At 39.4% G+C, this 21,582-nt stretch overlaps 1 protein-coding gene across 1 annotated transcript in view; it reads left to right on the top strand.

Moving 5' to 3' along the window:
- The window catches only part of ANK3 (ankyrin 3), a 686,669-nt gene that overhangs the window by 116,319 nt on the left and 548,768 nt on the right, over positions 1-21,582 (top strand). The window contains exon 2 of the mRNA XM_036828058.1: positions 1,374-1,412. Within this exon, the coding sequence (XP_036683953.1) occupies positions 1,374-1,412 (39 nt within the window). The remainder of the gene's footprint in view (positions 1-1,373; positions 1,413-21,582) is intronic.

Genomic DNA, 21,582 nt, shown 5'->3' on the forward strand with positions numbered 1-21,582 from the left:
CCCGCGCACAGCAACGAAGACCCAACGCAGCCAAAAAAAAAAAAAGTTATTAACGTTATTGTTTTAGAAGATGTAAAGATTAAATTTAAAAATATGGCTAAGAATAAAGTAAGGTTTTAGAAATGTTAATTTTATTTTCCTTTAATGGAACCTTAGATAGAAACTTCAAATTTCAGATTTAATTATTTATGATTTGATAGTGGATTTTTAAAAACTGACAGATTAAATAATCTGTGTGGCATCAATTTGTATTGGTTTTGGTAGAGCTGCGTTAACTAATGCAAGCGTCGCTAGAACTGAAGGTCCAAAGCAGAATGTTCCTTTCTTCATATTCTACATACATAAGCTTTGATTCCTGTTGGAATAATTTGCATCTTGCACATATTGCTATATCCTAATAGGAAACAAGCTAAGAGCATTTTTTTTTTCCCTGATGGAATAAAGTTAGCATTTTGTAAAAGCAGAAAGTCAGCCATAACCTGTTCTCAAAGTGGGTCCTTAGTTTTCTCTTTCGAGGCTGTAATAATATTATAGGAGCCATGTCATCTCTTGCATAATCAGGCTTTTGGCTTTTACTTGCCTTGTTATTTCTGGCTCTTGGTAAACAATATTTGTGGTAATGAAGTTTGAGAAAGAAAATGGATTTCTCATAATAGCTGTGGAGGGAAATGGTATGGAAAAATGTTTCACTGTGCCAGCATTTTCACACAGAGGAAAATTTTTTTGCCTTATCTTTACTATAACTTTCGAAGCTGTATCTCATGGGCATATTCATTTCAAGTTCAGGGTCATACTTTTTGTGCATTTGGCACAACTTCGTCTTTAAAAATTCTATTCAGATTATTGATGCCATTGATTGGGTGTGCATACTTCCGAGCTTTTCTTTATTGCGTAGTAATCTAAGCATTTCCTGCAGACTTCTTTCCCTGTAATCCATCATATTTCCTCTGTTTTTCTTTGTGTCCCCTTTTAAGGCACTTCCTATGTTTTTTTTTTTTTTTAACATCTTTATTGGAGTGTAATTGCTGTGTTAGTATGTGCCGTATAACAAAGTGAATCAGATATACATATACATATATCCCCATATCCCCTCCCTCTTGCGTCTCCCTCCCTCCCTCCCTACCCCGCCCCTCTACGTGGTCACAAAGCACTGAGCTGATCTCCCTGTGCTATGCAGCTGCTTTCCACTAGCTATCGATTTTACATTTGGTAGTGTATATATGTCCATGCCACTCTCTCACTTCGTCCCAGCTTACCCTTCCCCTACTTCCTATGTTTTTAAGTCCATTAATAACAAGCATTTGTAAACTACTGTCATGGTAAATATATGAAATTCTTTCATATTTGCTAAATGTTGATTTCTTTGTTTTTAGGATGACTATGGATCCTACTATTCACAAGGCTCTAGAAAGGTAAATTAACAGTGACTTCAACAAATCTATTATTTTTGGTTTCCTTTCTTTGTTGTAATTGTAAACATGGACTCAAATGAATTTTTTATATGAGATGCTACTTTTAACTAGTTTATTAGTTTTTTAAAATTAGAGCATAAGTTGAAAGCTTTTATAGTTTGCCTAGTGGGGTGACATGGTCACCTGGACACGAGTTCATGGTAGGATGGTACCTTGAGGATGTTCACTGTATTCCACACCTGGTCCTCAGCTGTGTAGTTCGAGGTTTGAGTTTATGGCACGTGAGAGTAGCCATGTCCCTTGGAGACTGATGCAGCGTCAATTTCTCCGTTTATGATGCCATGAGAGCCCAATGCTTGGCTTACCTCATTAGTGCATTCCTTCTCTCCTGTTTGAAAAGCCTGCATGGGAGTCCAATTATGATCGGTCATTGTCTTCTAGATCTGGAATTAGAACAAGGAGAGCCAGTTTGAAGATCTTAATAGTGAAAGACTTTTTCGCCATGATAACCTGATGTGTCTGTCTAACCTTGAGGGGTGTTCTGCTCTGTGGGCCATGTGGGTTCCTTTTCCCCATACAGTGATGAGTATAGGCACACCTCGTTTTATTGCACTGCACTTTATTGTGCTTTGCAGATGTTGCATTTTGTTTTTTCTTTTTGTTTGTTTATTTGTTTGTTTTACAAAGTGAAGGTTTGGGGCAAGCCTGCATAAAGCAAGTCTGTTGGCGTCATTTTTCCAACAGTGTTTGCTCACTTTGTGTCTCTGTGTCACATTTCAGTAATTCTTACAATACTTCAAACTTTTTCGTGACTGTTATATTTGTTACGGTGATCTGTGATCAGTGATCTTTGATGTTACTATTGTAATTGTTTTGGGGCTCCATGAACCACGTCCATATAAGATGGCAGACTTAATAAATGTGTGTGTTGACTGTTCCACTGACCGGCCTTCCCCCCTATTTCTCCCTTTCCTTGGGCCTACCTATTCCCTGAGACACAACAATATTGAAATTAGGCTAATTAATAAGTTTACAATGGCCTCTAAGTGTTCAAGTGAAAGGAAGAGTTGATATCTCTCACCTTAAAGGCCAAAAGCTAGGCTTCTTGCTCCAAGCAGCGTGAATGCAAAGGAAGAGTTCTTGAAGGAAATTAGAAGTGCTTCTCCAGGGAACATACAAATGATAAGAAAGTGAAACAGCCCTATTGCTGATGTGGAGAAAGTTGTAGTGGTCTGGATAGAAGATCAAAACAGCCACAACATTCCCTTCAGCCAAAGCCTAATCCAGAGCAAGGTCCTAACTCCCTTCAATTCTGTGAAGGCTGAGAGAGATGAGAAAGCTGCAGAAGAAAAGTTTGAAGCTAGCAAAGGTTGAGATTTAAGGAAAGAAGTCATCTCCATAACATCAAAGTGCAAAGTGAAGCAGCAAGTGCTGATGTAGAAGCTGCAGCAAGTTATCCAGAAAATCTAGCTCAGATTTTGAAGGTGGCTACACTCAACAACAGATTTTCAATGCGGACACATCAGCCTTCTATTGGAAGAAGATGCCATTTAGGACTTTCATAACTTGAGAGGAGAAGTCAATGCCTGGCTTCACTTGAAAGCTTCAAAGGACAGGCTGACTCTTGTTAGGGGCTAATGCAGCTGGTGACTTGAAGTTGAAGCCAATGCTCATTTACCATTCTGAAAATTCTAGGGCCCTTACAAATTACGCTAAACCTACTCTGCCTGTGGTCTGTAAATGGAACAACAAAGCCTGGATAACAGCACATCTGTTGACAACATGGTTTACTGAATATTTTAAGCCTACTGTTGAGACCTTCTGCTAGGAAAAAAAGATTCCTTTTAAATTATTACTGCTTATTGACAATGCACCTGGTCATCCAAGGGCTCTGATGGAGATGTACAATGACATTAATGCTGTTTTCATGCCTGCCAACACAACATCCATTCTGCAGCCCATGGATCAAGCAGTAATTTCAACTCTCAGGCCTCATTATTTAAGAAACACATTTCATAAGACCATAGCTGCCATAGATAGCTATGCCATGATTCCTCTGATGGATCTGGAGAACGTAAACTGAAAAAAGTTTTATAAAGGATTCACCATTCTAGATGCCATTAAGAACATTCATGATTCATGGGAAGAGGTCAAAATATCCACCTTAACAGGAGTTTGGAAGAAGTTGATTCCAACCCTCATGGATGACTTGGAGGGGTTCACAACTTCAGTGGAGAAAGTAACTACAGTTGGGGTGGAAATAGCACGAGAACTAGAATTAGAAGTGGAACCTGAAGATGTGACTGAATTGCTGCCATCTCCTGATAAAAACTTGAATGGATGAGGAGTTGCTTCTTATGGAAGCAAAGAAACAAAGAAAGTGGTTTCTTGAAATGGAATCCAGTCCTGGTGAAGATGCTGTGTGAAGATTGTTGAAATGACAGCAAAGGATTTAAGATATTTCATAAACTTATTTGATAAAGCAGTGGCAGGGTTTGAGAGGATGGACTCCAATTTTGAAAGAAGTTCTGTGGGTAAAATGCTATCAAACCGCATTGGATGCTACAGAGAAATCTTTCATATAAGGAAGAGTCCATTAAGGCAGCAAACTTCATTGTTGTCTTACTTTAAGAAATTGCCACCTTCGGCAACTACCGCCCTGACCAGGCAGCAGCCATCAGTATGGAGGTGAGACCCTCCACCAGCTGAAAGATTACTGACTCACTGAAGGCACAGATGATGGTGAGCATCTTTTAGCAATAAAGTATTTTTTAATTAAGGCATGTACATTGTTTTTTTAGACATAATAATATTGCACACTTAATAGACTACAGTGTAGTGTAAACATAACTTTTATACATGTACTGGGAAACCAAAAATTGGGTGTGACTCGCTTTATTGCAGTATTTGCTTTATTGTGGTGGTCTGGAACCAAACCTACGCTATCTGGAACCAAACCTACAGTTTCTACCATTCATCTTTCCACATGCTCATAACTTCCACTGGTCTTTCTGCTTTTAGTCTGGAAGGTATTATGCTTTCCAACTGTCAGGCTAAGGCAACAGTTAAGACAGACTGCTTTTGAATGTCATCTCTACTTGACTCTGTGCTCTTGGACAAGGTACTGAATTGCTCTATGCTTCATTTTCCTCATTTGAAAATAGTAAGAGTACCTACCTCATAGGTTTGTTGTGAGATGAAACATTTAACTCAGTGACATTATAAGAGCTCAATAAATATCTCCAAACAATATAATTCATGTTATTACGACTTAGTGTTTGTTCTAAGGTGACTTCCGCACACATATGTATAGATTTTATAAGGTTGAATGATGTGAAATTGCCATTTTGGTATGTCAAAAACACCAGCTATTTCATATGGCTAAACCCAATAATAACTTATGATTCCATTTCTTGTCTATAGAACCTTTAGTTATTTTGCTTACACATGTCACTACCCTAATTTAACATATAAGTGCACTTGAATTATCTTCCTTAACTCATGTTATTTTGTTGTTGTTCAATGAAATGGCAGAGTAATACCGACCTTGGAGGGTCATGAGCTACTCATAAGAATGATAATGTCGTCTGTGGAGATTTTTACATCGGTTCAGTAGGCATTTCTCATCGTGTCACCGGCAGGGTCTCACCTCTGCAGGATGTTGCAGTGTTGCTGGTCAGTGTTATTTGTGTCACTAGTGATAAGCTGAAACCAGATTCATCTGAGTCCTACACTTAATTTCATCTTGCCCATGTTTCATATGTCTGACCTCTTGAAGAACTTTTGCACGTTTAGGGTATTTTCTTTTCCAGTAATTTTAGGGGACAAGAGTATCACTATCTTCATTTTCTAAAGTTAAAAAAATTGAATCATATGTGAAATGGATCAAAAGCATAGCTCCCATTTAGTGGCTCTGCAGAGGGCTGAACGGAGATCTTCAGAATTTCAAAGCTAAGGTAGGTTTTGATTGGTTTCATTTAAAACTCTCATTTTATGTAGTTAGATAAATAAAAATCTTAAAAGGTTGTCTAAGATAATGATAGTAGAATCAAAACAGGAATGGCTGTCTCCCAGCTTCCCCCATTTTTACTCTATTTCTAGGATTCTGTGATTGCTCAAAAGCATTCTCTGCTTTAGAATCTTAAATCTAGCATAGTTAATAATTGATACCATTTTCAGAATGAACGAAACATGAATTTTACCAATAATCTGGCGAAGAACAAAAATATACGTTGTCACGTTTCACGATTGAAACATTTTTGTTGATCTTAAATCTTCTATGAGAATGAAACAACTACTCGTGCGTGGATTTAGAACTTTCTTGTTCTGTTCTACTCATGTATTTGTGCACAGACTGACCTCCTTTGTTTAGCCTTTAGTCATTTAAACAGCTTCTGGAATGAATGTGTGGTCTTGCTACCTACGTTCTATAGCAGTCTTTTACGCGTGGTTTAAATGCTGTCTTTACTGAAGTCCTGGCTTTGTACCTGTGATGTCTGAAGACCTTAGGCAGCTGTTGGGAATGCCAGGCTGAAGTGATTTCTCTAGAGGCTCCAACAGCATCAGGAATTCAGTTAGGCGAGCGATCAAAACTGACTGGGGCAAAAAGAGGCTCAGAGGTGATGCCTTTTATCCCCAAAGTGAAGGGTTTCTTCTGCTTTTTGGGGGGGGATCTTGGCAGTATCTCTTCTGGCCTCTATTTGGTTTGAGTATAAACTCAACTGTCTTGGTGCTTTGGAACCTGACTGGTCTGTCAGCTGAGTCTGCCTTCTCTCTTGTCAGTTTCAAAGAACATACCAGAAGCCAGAGATCTGAACTCTAAAGAGGCCCCTCACTGCTTGATACCCACTCCAGCCCCTCCCTTTCCAGGCACTTCATGTTCAACCCCCTCGGCTAGCAAAACGGGGCCCCAGGAGGCAACATAGAATCCCTGTCATTTTTTTTCAGAATCCCTGTTATTGAATCCTCTCACCCAGTTAAAATATTAAAGGCTTCCTGGGATTAGAGAATGAGGAGAAATGACTTCATGGTGCATAAATTGAAGGCGTGGCTTGGGTGAATTCTGAGTTTAATGAGATAAAAAGAGTATCAATAAAAATGAAAGGAAACCCATTTATTATGTCTGGTATTGGACTCTTCTCCCCCCCCCCACTACTTTGATTATGTGTTTTTATAGAATGTGAATCAAATGGCAGCATTTAAGAAACCGAGGTCACTTTTTTTAAAAAAATTAATTTATTTTTATTTTTGGCTGTGTTGGGTCTTCGTTTCTGTGCGAGGGCTTTCTCTAGTTGTGGCAAGCGGGGGCCACTCTTCATCGCGGTGCGCGGGCCTCTCACTATCAAGGCCTCTCTTGTTGCGGAGCACAGGCTCCAGACGCGCAGGCTCAGTAGTTGTGGCTCACGGGCCTAGTTGCTCCGCGGCATGTGGGATCTTCCCAGACCCAGGGCTCGAACCCGTATACCCTGCATTGGCAGGCAGACTCTCAAGCACTGTGCCACCAGGGAAGCCCCCCGAGGTCACTTTTTAAATCTTGTCCGCCAAAGACTTGCCTAGGCAGGCCTTTGATTTAGATGTTTGTAGATGTGACTTGACATCTGCACATAGGTGTGCTGTCAGAACATGTGATTTAGTTAATAGAAAGGATGAAGTAAAGCATGAGCTTCTCTGATAGAATTCTTTTGTCTTTGACCTGAAGAATATGAGTAATCAGGAACGACGCTCCCTCGTGTTGGGCAAAGTCTGCCTCCTGGTGACACAACTCTAAGAACTGTCAGAATTGACTCATGCCCACCTTAAGGGTACGGGTTACAATGAGTCTGACTAAAAATACCTGGATGATTGGTGGTGTTTGCGAAAGTGTGTTTTCCTTCTACATTCGGAACAGATCAGAGCTGCCAGCATGCGGACGCCCCGCTGCCCTGAAGGTCTTTATGGGGAGAGACTGACTGACGTGAGGTTCAGATGTGAGAGAGCTCTGGCCGCACCTGCTGTCACTTCCCTTAGTTCAGGACCGATCTGAAGGCTGAGATGTGTCTTTGCTCTTTGCTCCTTCAAGTGGTCCCTTCTTGAAGGTGTGTGGTCAGTAGGAAGAAAAGACTCCCATTTTCTCTTGGGAGTGTCAGTCCTGAAACATTTTTTCATGACATTCAAGGAAGATGTGTTTGCTTTGATTTCTGTTCTAAAGAGAATTCTATTGTTGGTCCTTTAAAAAATGTGTTAGGAATACATGTGTGTATGTGTGTGTGTGTGTGTGTGTGTGTGTGTGTGTGTGTGTGTGAGAGAGAGAGAGAGAGAGAGAATGTGATGGGGAGAGATAAGGGGGTATGTAGAGAATGAAAGGGGGATTTGGAAGATTAAAGAATCATAACTCTTAGTCAGAATAGTTACAAATGTATATAATTTACCTGTATCAGAAATCATCTTATAAATGACAAGTCGTTAGTTAACTAACATCTAGTTATCACATACAAGTAACTTACGCAAGCTCAGAACCTATGAGCTTAGAATCCTGGCCCAGCAGACCAAAGAATCAATAACCAAAACATGTTAATCTCATGCTCTCTCAAAGTGGTCCTCCCTAGGATCCTTCTACACAGGAGAAAATCCAATTTTTCAACTGACCCTCTGGTTTCCAGTACGCCACTTTAGAGCTGTTAAAGATTTCGGAAATGATGTCTGTTATCACAGTATTTTCTCCCAGATCTCTGATGCTGTCTATTTACTGTCTCCCTGAAAGTTCAGAGAATAATCTATTTTATTTTTTTCTGCATGTTTATTATGCTTTGCTCAAGTCAGTGGTGAGGCTGTCATATTTACCCTGTAAAAGGACTTAACATATGATGGTCACACTACTAGTTTGGATTGGTTACTAGATTCAAGAGTTTGGCAGTTGATAAAGTTCCATTTCTAAAAGTACAATATTGTAAAAAAATCTTTCCAAAAGGTCCCCATCCTTTTTTTTTCATGCTTAGTAAACATTGTTTTATCTTAGTAAACATTTAACCTCTTCTTTTGTGAATTGTCTATCCTTGTCTTTGGGCGTTATTGTTTTAGGGTATCAACGTTTCTCTCGTCAATTCATAGGAGCTTTTTATATATTAATATCCTTAGTCCTTTGACTCCATTTTGGTGGAAATATTTTTCTAGAGTTCCTTTGCCTTCTAATTCTCTTTATATTATGTTCAACTTGCAAAGTTTAATTTAAAAATTTAGTAAACAAACATGTATTTTCCAACTATGGTATAACTGTTAACTGTAGAATTGTTTTCAAATATGTTAATTTTTAGAAAACATGTTACGGCACAGTATTGGGTCATATTTTTGATCTGAAAATCAAAAGGTGGTAACTATGGCTGAAAAGGATGGTGAATGTGGCTGAAAAGGTAGGCTAGAGTCATGCTGGGGGCTTTGAATTCTCAGCTAAGGAGATCAATCTAGTATAGACCTGCTTCACATCAAATTGGATGCAATTGCGGATCACAATATAGTAAGGTATTGAATACGTTAATATTCTCTTTGGAACATTGGAGTAGATTCCAAGCTACCTGGACACTGTCTTATAATTTCACTCTTTTTTTAAACACTTATGGAAGTCCCTTTGTGGCAAACCTTCTTATGAATTAATCCATATCACATCTAAAGCCATGATCACATCTGAAAGGCTTACTATGCGAACTGAGTCTCTAGAACTCAAATTAGTACCCTGGAATTCTAAGGTAAATTCTTACCTTACAGCTCTCATCATTATGATGCTTTCCGTGTGGTCCTAGCTCGGGGAATGGTATGGTTCCTGATCACCTTCTTCCAGAGGACAGGGTAGCCTACTGGTTCAAGTCTGGCAGATTAGTTCCTAGTTGGGAATTGTGAACAAGTTACCTGCCTGTTTATATTCCTCAATTTTCTCATTTCTAAGGCGGAATAATAACAGGTCCTTACCTCAGAGAGTTATTATGAAAATAAAATGAGAACTCACCATTCTCAAAAAAGTTCTTGGTGCATTACATGGATTTGCTAAATGTTAAGTATCATCACCATCAACATGCAGATGCCACTTCCTCCTTCCTTTTTCCTCAGTTGATGGCATTCTAAGCCCATCTTCCATGTGGTAGGTGTTAAGAGAATGGTGGTAATACCCAGAAAATTATGAGGACTTAACATTTTTAATAGTGTAGTAATGAAGCAGTAGGCAAGAAGTTGCTGACGGAGCTGGGCAATGATGCTTTAAATGCCAATTTCAAAATGATCAAAGTTTCTTCCCATGGATGCTTCCCTGACCCACGTGACATACACCTCCACATCCATTTGTGATATTCTAAAAGTTGGACCAAAATAGATGAACAGGATTTGAGAATGTTAATCTCATTTTGGTCTTAGTGATAAATGTTTATCAGTCTGTCTATGTATCTATCCACCTATCTAATGTGTATGTTATCACTATATATATATATATATATATAGGTATCACTATATGTAATTATATATGTATGTATGTATACATACGGTTGCGTACACACACACACGTATAGTCTGTATTTGTATAACATATATAGTGATGGAAGTTAGAGCTCTAAAAAGTCTTCATAATTCCAGATTCTTGCTGAGCCTCTCGCTAAGAGCTGCTCTGCTAATTCATCCAGGGGGAGGACCTGGGGGGAGCCTCAGTGTGATAAATGCTGTTTACTCCAAGCTATGATGGTGGGCTCCTTTCTTCACGGTAGACTGTAATGCATATCATCCACTGCTCAGCCTGCAATTCCAACGCAAAAGTGATTCTGTCTCAGGCCAGAAAGAAAACAGGACACATATGTGTTCTTTTTTTAAAAATTCTTTTCCATTATGGTTTATCCCAGGACATTGAATATAGTTCCCTGTGCTATACAGTAGGAACTTGTTGTCCATCATTTTATATGTAATAGTTGGCATCTACTAACCTCAAACTCCCCAGTCCACCGCTTCCTGACCCCCAATGTACTCATTCTTAGGTTCACGAAAGAGAAAAAGACTTCCTGATGTAGTTGACTGTAGTTTGTCTTTTGAACATATAACCAATCTGCTGATACTTAATGACTTCATATCGTGCAGTAGAAGACAAGGAAACGAGCTAACATTTACTGAGTGGCCATTATGTGCTACATGCTGTTAACTCATTTGATTCTCTCATGAATCTGTTAGGCTGGTTTAATTACCCTTAACTGAGGCTCGAAGTAGTTGGTAAATAGGAGAGCTCCGATCTGAACCCCAGCTTAACTGATCCCCGAAATCGTGCTCTTTCCAGGGCTGTGCTGTCCGCTGATATATTAGATTCTGAATGAGGGAGGCCAGGAAAATTGTTCCATTTTCTGTGTGTGACATTTCAAGTACTGGCCCTGGCTGGCCATGCGCAGGGAAGTCGGCAGGCGCTGCTGCTGACAGTATGAGCCGTGTGACGTGGGTTCCCCCTCCCACGTAAGCTCCCCCCTCTCTCTGTTCTCTCCAGCTGCTCCCAGGTTTGGGGGGGCACAGCCTTGCTCTTCACGCCTCACCTCGGCCTTCTGGCTTCTAACCTGCCCTCTCCCTCCCACCAAAGTTTTAACATTCACTAGATTAGCTTTGTAACTGGTAAAGCCATATTGGTGACAGCTATTTACTTCACTTATTTATTTCGACTCCGATCTAGTGTTTTGAATATCCAGCTATAATTTGAGGCATGTATCACCTCTTGAGAAAAGAGTCATCAGTTAAGATGTCAGCCTCGTCAGGATTCCTGGGCACTGTGCTGATAGGTACTTGGAAATGATATAGTTAGAACATATGCTAAAACCTTGTGCCATGTAAATATGTTGCTCTTTACTGGAAAGTTTCCAGAATTCAATAGGCAGCCTTTTACAATGATTTAGGTATTCTGTGTTGGATTTGGCCTTTCTTATTAAGACTTTTTTAAATTAGAAAGGCAGGAAATGTGTAGATGAGCTTGAGAGTCTGAATGATGCAGACTCAAATTTTAGTCCCATCTCTCACTGCTTGAGTGCCCCCAGACAAGACACTTTACTTCTTCTTTTTAACATCTTTATTGAAGTATAATTGCTTTACAATGGTGTGTTAGTTTCTGCTTTTAAACAAAGTGAATCAGTTATACATATACATATGTTCCCATATCTCTTCCCTCTGGCATCTCCCTCCCTCCCACCCTCCCTATCCCACCCCTCTAGGTGGTCACAAAGCACCGAGCTGATCTCCCTGTGCTATGCGGCTGCTTCCCACTAGCTATCTATTTTACATTTGGTAGTGTATATATGTCCATGACACTCTCTCACCCTGTCACATCTCACCCCACCCCCTCCCCATATCCTCAAGTCCATTCTTTAGTAGGTCTGTGTCTTTATTCCCGTCTTGCCACTAGGTTCTTCATGACCTTTTTTTTTTTTTCCCTTAGAGTCCATATATATATGTTAGCATACTGTATTTGTTTTTCTCTTTCTGACTTACTTCACTCTGTATGACAGACTCTAACTCCATCCACCTCATTACAAATACCTCCATTTCATTTCTTTTTATGGCTGAGTAATATTCCATTGTATATATGTGCCATGATGTGGACCATTTTTAAAGTCTTTATTGAATTTGTTACAATATTGCTCCTGTTGTTTATGTTTTGGTTTTTTGGCCGTGAGGCATGTAGGATCTTAGCTCCCCAACCAGCGATCGAACCCACACCCTCTGCGCTGGAAAGTGAAGTCTTAACCACTGGACTGCCAGGGAAGTCCCTCACTTTACTTCTTGGAGCTCTGGTTACCCATCTATAAATTAGATGTGATACCTACCTTATGGGACTGTTTATAACACCCAGTATGGTCCCTAGCACAGAGCTTTACTGAGAAAATATTAGTTCTTTGTGTCTTGGCCTGGAAGGCAATGCTTTTTTTTAAGTTCTTGCCTTCAGTGAACACATGTATATGTGGGAAAGACTGATTCAATAAGGCTTTCCTCTCCTAAAGACTATATTTCCTTTGCAGTTCTGTATCTGTTCCATTTCAAATAAAGGTTTAAGCTCTCTCATTTCCCTGATACCTCTGCATGAAATAAGGCGTGAACTCAACATACAACAGCTTGTTGGGTGTATTCCATACATCTGTTCTGTGCAAGCGTTCTTCCTGCCGGATCCGGGGGGCAGGGAACCAAGAGTCACATTTGCTAGTAGACTTAGCTATTGATGATTCAAGCACATTTATCATGACGTAGGTGATGCTTTTGAGATTGTGCAGGAAGCTGAAATGAGTAATGTGACAGGTCAAGGCTTATAGCCATGGGAGAAAACACTTCTCAGCTGTGTAGCGGCAGTTTTCCATTTCAGATTCCTCTTCTCTCTTCTGTGATTCTGTGCTCCCTGCTACAGACTGGCCTTTCCCACCTGCCTGCTGTATTAAGTGAACTCAACAGTTTCTACAAATGATGTTAATATGCCTAAACAAAGGTTAACCGTTCATGAGTACATGCCTAGCAAGATTTCACCTTAAATTAATCAGCTCTTAGACACTCTCCGGCATCTAAAATTTTTTTTACTTTTAATTCAACAGATATATATATATATATATATATATCTCCAAGGCATACTTTTTAATGAAAAAGTAAATATTTTTAATCACCAAATGAGGGAAGACTTTTCTCTTTATAGAAATATATGTTTAAAAAAGGATGATGTAATACTCTTGTTTTCTCTTCATACTGAATAAATCTTTCGCCTTTTACTAAAAAAAAAAAAGGATGATGTGTACTTTTTCTAAATCATCTCATGAGACCAATTAATTGGACTAATCAGAGCTTTTAAATTATTTTTAATTTTGTACTGTTATCAGTGTTCCAAAGGAAAATGTTCCCCAGGACAATTTACAATTGTGTTTGCTTTTTGTCCTAATTCAACCATCGAAAATCTGAGATACATCATTTGTTAAAATCAGGAAATAATAGGGAACTGAAGAATGATTACTTTTTTTTTTTTTTTTTTTTTTTTTGGCTGCACCGTGCGTCTTGTGGAATCTTAGCTCCCCGACCAGGGATCAAATTGGGGCCCTCGGCAGTGAAAGCACGGAGTCCTAACCATTGGACCACCAGGGAATTCCTGAATGATTACCTTTTATTTTTTATGTTTCTTTTCTAGCTGTCAGTGTTACTGCCCATCAACAGCTAGCACTATATTTTCTGCTGGTTTCAAGTCTAATGATAAAGCTGCGTTTTTATTTTCCCAAGCACTTTGTTATAGACAGAAATAAGCTGAAATAATGTTACCGTCTACTAATAATGTGGATCTCTGGAGATAATCAGTACCAGCATGACACCCCCTACAGCGTAACTCGAGGAAGCAGGAAGTGTTGCACAAAATGAGAAAGAGTATTTAGAAGTTGTATATGCTTCCTGTTACTTTATTTTATTGATTTTTTTTTAGGCCATCCTTATGAAATGGGCAGAGAAGCTCTTCTTGATATAACTTTATAGACAAATGGAAGCTCAATTTATATGACTTACACAAGTCCCATAATTGACCTTCCTGTAACTAGAGCCCGGACCTTGGCCCAGTGCTTTGTTCTACTATCCCACTATCCAACTCATTTAAGAGACCACATGCCACCATTCATGTCATTTCCCTGTGAGAAGCAGGCACGACCTCTTCCTTGGTGGCCTGGACATTAAACATGAATGGATAGAATCCGTAACTAAGTATAGAGAAACTAACACCAGTTCACCAATGAACACGAACCATTCTCTGTGTGTCTCTGCTTTTCCCTTCTCTAAGAGCACCTGGGTCTGGGCTCATCACACCTTGTTTTTTCCTTTCGGAACCAAGATGGAGACAGACTGGTCTGTGCCTATCACTTGTGGTGATGCCAGTAAGTTTACTCATTATGTTTACCAGGCTAAAGCTTTTAAGATGAGTCTCTGTGGAAATAAATTGCTCATTTTAGGGATTGTCTAGTGCTGTGATCAGACATAATCAAGGATGGTGGAAGATTCTAAAAGAAAGTTATAATGATGTGTTTATTGGAAAACGAAGACAGCAAAACCTAAAATAAATCTTGTTCTGTTGTTCAATGGCAATCTTGGGAACAGCATAGAAAGTGAGCCATGACTAGTGGTGCTTGTGGAGCAAAGGTCCACTGTCTACCTTCTAACTCTTGAACTTAGTAATTTAGTTTTGTGGAGCTTGGTTGTTTTGTTTCAGTGATGACACACACGTCCTATGGGTGTTGGGGCCTTTCCTTCCCAATATGGGAGTTGTCTGCTTAGAGCATTGGTGGTGAGGAACTATCATAGAGGGGCTCAAAGTATTATTAGAGAACTTCCTTCTAGGTCTTTGGCTCTAGAAACCCCAAGGGCAGTATTCTGTCTTCCTTTTTTTCTTTTGCAAATATAGGTAACCTTTGAAAATACACTGAGTAGTTAGTGTCTATTTCCATAGCTCTGGCATGGAAATTTCTTACAGGCTGGAGCGCTGCTTAGACTGGTTGCTAAGCAACCAAGAGGAGTTCACAAGCTTTGTCACAAGCCAGCAATCAAATGAGAGACAATATTTTCTTTTGATTATTATTATTTTATTTTTTGGTCAGCTCTTGTTTTTGGTATTGTGTGTTTACATCCTATGGGGAGTATTATTTATAGAAATACCTTTTACAAAGATACTTTATTTGTTGAAGGCATTTTGGGTTGATCTTTTTAGATAAAAAGGTGACCAGTAGGTGTTGAAATTAGTCCTTGAAGCAGATGAAATTGTTTTATAAAACGTGGTGGAGTCACACTGCTTTAGCCACTCTTTTATTAAGAAAACATACAGGTAGCTTTCCATTCTGCTACTTCTGGTTTTTATTTATTGTGCACGTCTCTGACATAAACCAGTGGCTTTGAATCTGCGGTACCTCTAGCTCTTTTGTCTTTGAAAGTCATCTCTGAATAGAAGATCATTTAAACCTTTGTAATCAGGACTTATTCTGACTTAATTTTTTGGAGCCATCTTTTATGTAAATTCTTTTTTTAATGTATTTATTTTATTTATTTATTTATTTTGGCTGTGTTGGGTCTTCATCGCTGAGTGTGGGCTTTCTCTAGTTGTGGTGAGCGGGGGCTACTCTTGGTTGTGGTGTGCGGGCGTCTCATTGTGGTGGCTTCTTTTGTTGTGGAGCACGGGCTCTAGGTGCACGGGCTTCAGTAGTTGCAGCACACGGGCTCAGTAGTTGTGGCTCGCGGGCTCTAGAGTGCAGGCTCAGTAGTTGTGGCACATGGGCTTAGTTGCTCCGTGGCATGTGGGATCTTCCTGGACCAGGGCTCAAACCCGTGTCTCCTGCATTGGCAGGCGGATTCTCAACCACTGCGCTACCAGGGAAGCCCATAAATCCTTCTTTTTAAAACATATTTGTATCATTTTTTAAATTGAAGTTTAGTTGACTTACAGTATTATATTAGTTTCAGGTGTACAACAGTGATTTGATATTTTTATACATTATGAAATGATTACCACAGTAAGTCTAGAAGCCATTTGTCACCATTCAAAGTTATTACAGTATTATTGACTATATTCTTTATCATGTACATTACATCCCCATGACTTATTTATTCTAAAACAGGAAGTTTGTGCCTCTTAACCCCCTTCACCTATTTGCCCATTCCCCCATCCTCACCCCCATTGTAAATCCTTGACCTTTACAGATTTTGTCTTTCAAATATTAACGAGTCAGCTTTTAAACAAATGCTTGGGTAAATGCTTATAACTGATGTTTATATTTTTAATTATACATTGATGTTGATTCAGTGAGACTGAGGAGTGTGCCTCAGAATAGTAGTCTTACAGGTAGAGAAGAGGAGGTAGGGAGACTGAAATGATACAGATCTTCTGCCACTGTTCCAAGGGAGGAAATGGTGGATTGTAGAAACTGCATATCAATGAGCATGATATTGATATCTGGCCACATAGCAGCTTGGGTTATTGAACTAATAGCTGTGATGACACGAAGAACTGGCAATAATTAGGAGCCAAAATGATTTCGCTAGGAAAAACTCATGTGAAATTAAACCTGTTTTCTCTCTGATGATTTTACTATGCTGGTGATTCATGTAAATCTATAGCCACGGGATACGGATTTTAGTAACATGTTTGATGAAATTTCTTATGATAATCAACATTTCATTACTGCAATCCCTTGCTTTTATGCTTGAAAATAGCACTTAGCAATTTTTTTTCCTGCAGATGGCTATGTAAATTATTTGAAGAAATGAAACAGAACATTAAAACTGATATAAATGTTTTTGAAATTCAGAGATACAACATTTGCATATAAACATTATCATTTGCATTTTCCCCTTGTAATTTAGCTTACTATGGGAAAAAATTGTTTTTTATTTTTTACATTCAGTATGGAGTGTTTTATTGCATGAGGCCACGCTCACATTTTAGGACAGAGCAATTCAAAGCATTTAGGATGAGCTTTACCACTCATGCCCTCCCAAAGCAAGTGGGGTTCTAGCTCAGGCCTTTGTCACTGCTGCGGTTTTGTGTATGAAGTGTCAGTGTATCAGTGACTATTGGAAAAAGGACTGATACCTTGTCTTAGTTCTTTGTAGAGGTGAACTGTTTTTATAAATCAAACCGTAAAACAGTAGTTAGGAATGCTAATTTCTTTCATTTCTTCAACGCACAAGCATTTGCTGAGTGGTGCCCTTTGCTGGTTTGAAGATAGATGCTTTCTTGTTACATCTGAACTCTCAAACTGACCTTTTTTTAGGCTTTTCTGGCCAACTGATGAAGCCTATGAACCTCTTCTCAGAAAGAAGATTTTAAATACGTAAAATAAAATATATGAGAAGTTAGTTATATTAGAATAGTTACCAAAGATTAAAAATTGTGATTAAGTAATAGATGTACTTACTAATGCATTAAGTAATAAAGTCTAGCAGAGTTTAACATCAGCTATATTTTTGAAATCATGATGAGTTTAAGCAATATCATGAGATACCTGCCTAACTATAGTGTGTGATACGAAAGTAATTGTTATTTCTATTGGTGATAGTTGCAGGTACTGTTAATACGCTGTGGTTTGTATCATGCCTATATTTATAATGCAAGGAGATGCCAGATTTCAGTTAGATGTTCCTGAAAATAAAAATGTACTTTTCCCCATTCCTGAATCCATAGATCCATGATGGGGGGGCAGGGTGTCCATATACCCCAATTAAAAAAACCCTGTTTACATGTTCACCATTAATTGTATCACAAAAGTAGTTGTCTTAAAAACAAAGTAAAATATAATAGTAATACCTACTGCATAGCACAGAGAACTCTGCTCAATGTTATGTGGCAGCCTGGATGGGAGGGGAGTTTGGGGGAGAATGGATACATGCATATGTATGGCTGAGTCCCTTTGCTGTGTGTCTGAAACTATCACAACATTGTTAATAGGCTATACTCCAATATAAAATAAAAAGTTAAAAAAAAAAAGAACTGTGTTTACATATACGACAGTGATCACTTAGGGTCTTATCAGCCCTTGATTGTGGCTTACTTAACTTTGTTTTTTGAATAGATAATACATGAATATAAAACTTAAAGACACAAAAGGGAATATGTAGTGAAAAGTAAATCCTTTTTGCTTTCTTTTACCCCAGTCACCCCATTCCCCTTCTCATAGCAATGTGTTATATATATATATGTAATAGATTCATCTTTTTTTTTTTTTTTTGGGGCGTGGAGTCTTTTTTTTTTTTTAATTTTATTTATTTATTTATTCATTTATGGCTGTGCTGGGTCTTCGTTTCTGTGCGAGGGCTTTCTCTAGTTGTGGCAAGTGGGGGTCACTCTTCATCGCGGTGCGCGGGCCTCTCACTATCGCGGCCTCTCTTGTTGCGGAGCACAGGCTCCAGACGCGCAGACTCAGTAATTGTGGCTCACGGGCCCAGTTGCTCCGTGGCATGTGGAATCTTCCCAGACCAGGGCTCGAACCCGTGTCCCCTGCATTGGCAGGCAGATTCTCAACCACTGCGCCACCAGGGAAGCCCCTAGATTCATCTTTGAAGGGAGATTTTATGTATATACAGGTTCATGTACACACACTTACAGTCTTTTAAATACAGAAATGGTTGCATGTAACACACCTGTACTTCACCCTGAGCATATCAATAAATACTATATCTTTGAGATTGTTCCATATAGAGTTGCCTTGTCTTTGTAAATAAACTTTTAATTTTAGAATAACGTTACACTGACTGAAAAGTTGCAAAGATAGTACCACGTTCCCATATTCTCCCCTACTCCAAACAGCTTACATGACTGGGGTACATATGTCATAACTAAGGAACTGGCACTGTTACTTTATTATTAACTAAATTCCACACTCTATTCAGATTTCACTCGTTTTCCCCTAATGTCCCCTTTTCTGTTTCAGGATCCATGTTATATTTAGTCATCATGTCTCTTAAAGCGTCCCCTAGCCTGTGATGGTTTCTCAGATTGTCCTTGTTTTTGACAACCTTGACAGCTCTCAGGAATGCTGGTTAGGTAGTTTTTGGAACGTGCTTCTGCTGAGTTTGTCTTGTGTTTTTCTCACGGTGAGACTGGAGTTACAGGCTTGGGGGAGCGTGGCCGCAGAGGTGAGGAGCCTTTCTCATCACCGATATCAAGAGTACGTGCTATAGACGGGGCTTATCAGTGGTGATACTAACCTTGGTCGCCTGAACAAGATAGTGTCTGCCAGGTTTTGCACTATAAAGTTACTTTTTCCTCCTTATCCGTACTCCACTTTTTGGAAACAAGTCCCTAAGTGCAGGCCACCCTCAAGTGGGCCGAAGTTCCACTTTCTTGGGAGGAGGATGGCGTGTGTGTGTATGTTTAATGACTTTACAATAGTCCCTTGGACTTTACATGGCATGTAAAAGTTTATCTTTGGCTTCTATTCATTCTCTCCAGAATAAAAATTAGATCTAGAGTTCTAAAAGCTACCTCCCAAAATCTATCCTTTCCCTCCTTATGTATTTCTTGTTTGGGGACACCTCTCTTTTATTGCCCAGAGACTGCTTTTTGTCTGACTGTTTATAATTTCCTACTTTTTTTGGTCACGCTTGTGCAGAGAGCTGAAATCAAAATAGACCATGTACTACATTATTGGTTCTGTTGATATTCATAGATGATAATTGCTAAGCTACTTACCTGACCACAAATTATTTGCTGCAGGTGACCAAATAAGCAGTTCTTCATAGAGCCACATTTAAAAAAATATAAATTTATTTATTTGTTTATTTTTGGCTGCGCTGGGTCTTCGTAGCTGCGTGGTCTTTCTCTAGCTGCAGGGAGCAGGGGCTACTTTTCATTGCAGTGCGCGGTCTTCTCCCTGCGGTGGCCTCTCCCGTTGCAGAGCATGTGCTTCAGGCATGTGGGCTTCAGTAGTTGTGGCACGTGGGCTTCAGTAGTTGTGGCGCACGGGCTTCAGTAGTTGTGGCACGCAGGCTCAGCAGCTGCGGCTCACGGGCTCCAGAGAGCAGGCTCAGTAGTTGTGGCTCACGGGCTTAGTTGCTCTGCGGCATGTGGGGTCCTCCCAGACCAGGGCTCGAGCCCGTGTCTGCTGCATTGGCAGGCTGACTCCCAATCACTGCGCCGCCAGGGAAGCCTTAGAGCCACATTTTTGAAATCACTAATATCTAGGGATGCTGCTGTCTTATGAAAGTTTATGTGTAACTTTGAAACATAAAACTTCAGTAGGGACTCATATTTTGGGGCTCTTTATTCAGTTAGCAGTTATTTACTGAGCTGCCATCACTGAGTGGTGAGTACACAAATCAGGTGCCTGACGTAAGGCAGATCATGTTTCTAGTGGGAGATACAGACAATAAACACATTAAAAATTAATGGAAAAGATCGTTTTAGAGAGTGATAAGTGCTTTAAAGACAATAACCAGGGTGAAGTGCTAGCACATTACTTGGTCCTGGTGGTTGCGTAGGGGGCCACTTTGATTTTGTGGCCAGTGAAGTCCTCAGGAGAAGGCAGTTGAACTGAAACCTCACTGTGCAGGAGGACCAGACATTTAAAACCTGGAGTTGGGAGGGGCTTGATGAGTTCTAGAAATAAAAAGAAGGCCAGAGTGGGGTAAGTGAGGACAGAGTAGAAGAGAAGGGGCTGTAGAGGTAGACAGGGCTTCCCAGGCAGAGTTACCTTTTTGGAGAGGTCTCTGGATGGTTTTAAGCAGAAGAGTGACAAGATCTGATATCTGTGTTTTTAAAAGAACCTTCCAGTTGTTATGTGGAAAATGGGTTTTAGGGGAGAGAAGCGGAAGCAAGAATAGTATGAGTTAGGAGACACTGTAAGAGTCCACGTGAGAGATGGATGGTGGCTTGGATCAGCAGTCAGATGGACAAAAGTAGATAGATTGGGAAATATTGGGGGGACAGGACTGCCAGAATTTGTAGCTGAATTGGATTAAATTACTACAGCAGATGTGAATCAACAAGAAAGATGAGATGATGATGCCACATAAACTGCCTCAAATACAGATCTTTTCCTGCAAGTCTAATGCTTTAAAAGAAGAGTGGTATCAAAGATTCACATTAGCGCACCAGGTGTAAGTTAGGGAGCCATGTCCACTATAACTTAATTCACACATCAGTAACAGAAGAGCAAACTTGCTTACCAAGTTAATGAGCTCTTCATTTTTATTATCTAGTAACTCTGTCGTAACCACCAAGCCCACAACAACAGTAAGAGTTTGTCTTGAGGGGTTAATAACAAACTGGGGGAGTTAATCATCCAATTTACTTGATCATTACCCCTCAGGAAATTCTCATCTTAGTAATAGTATTTTTTGATGTAATGTTTACTGTGAATTGCTTTTATGTCATAATGATTGTAATGTTCAGCAGAGCAGGTTTCAGTCATATATTGATGTTTCACTTTGGAATCATGGAGAAAATATTTCATTTTTGTAGCTATTACATGTAAAATGCCTTTTGATAAAGGGTTTTGCAAAGCTTTGTTTGGAATGAGTAACTAAATGTAGTCACAGTTTTGACATTTTGACTTTTGTATCAAAGGTAGCAATTCATTTTGTGAGGACTTGGGATTTAATATTATAATATTTGGTTTGTTTTAAATTTTCAAGGTATTTTTATTTTTGCTGTATAAAGAAAACATTACTGTTAATGTAATAAATACCTCATTAGTCT

This window comes from Balaenoptera musculus, chromosome 16 (genome assembly GCF_009873245.2).
Source record: "Balaenoptera musculus isolate JJ_BM4_2016_0621 chromosome 16, mBalMus1.pri.v3, whole genome shotgun sequence".
In the NCBI taxonomy this organism is placed as follows: Eukaryota; Metazoa; Chordata; class Mammalia; order Artiodactyla; family Balaenopteridae; genus Balaenoptera; species Balaenoptera musculus.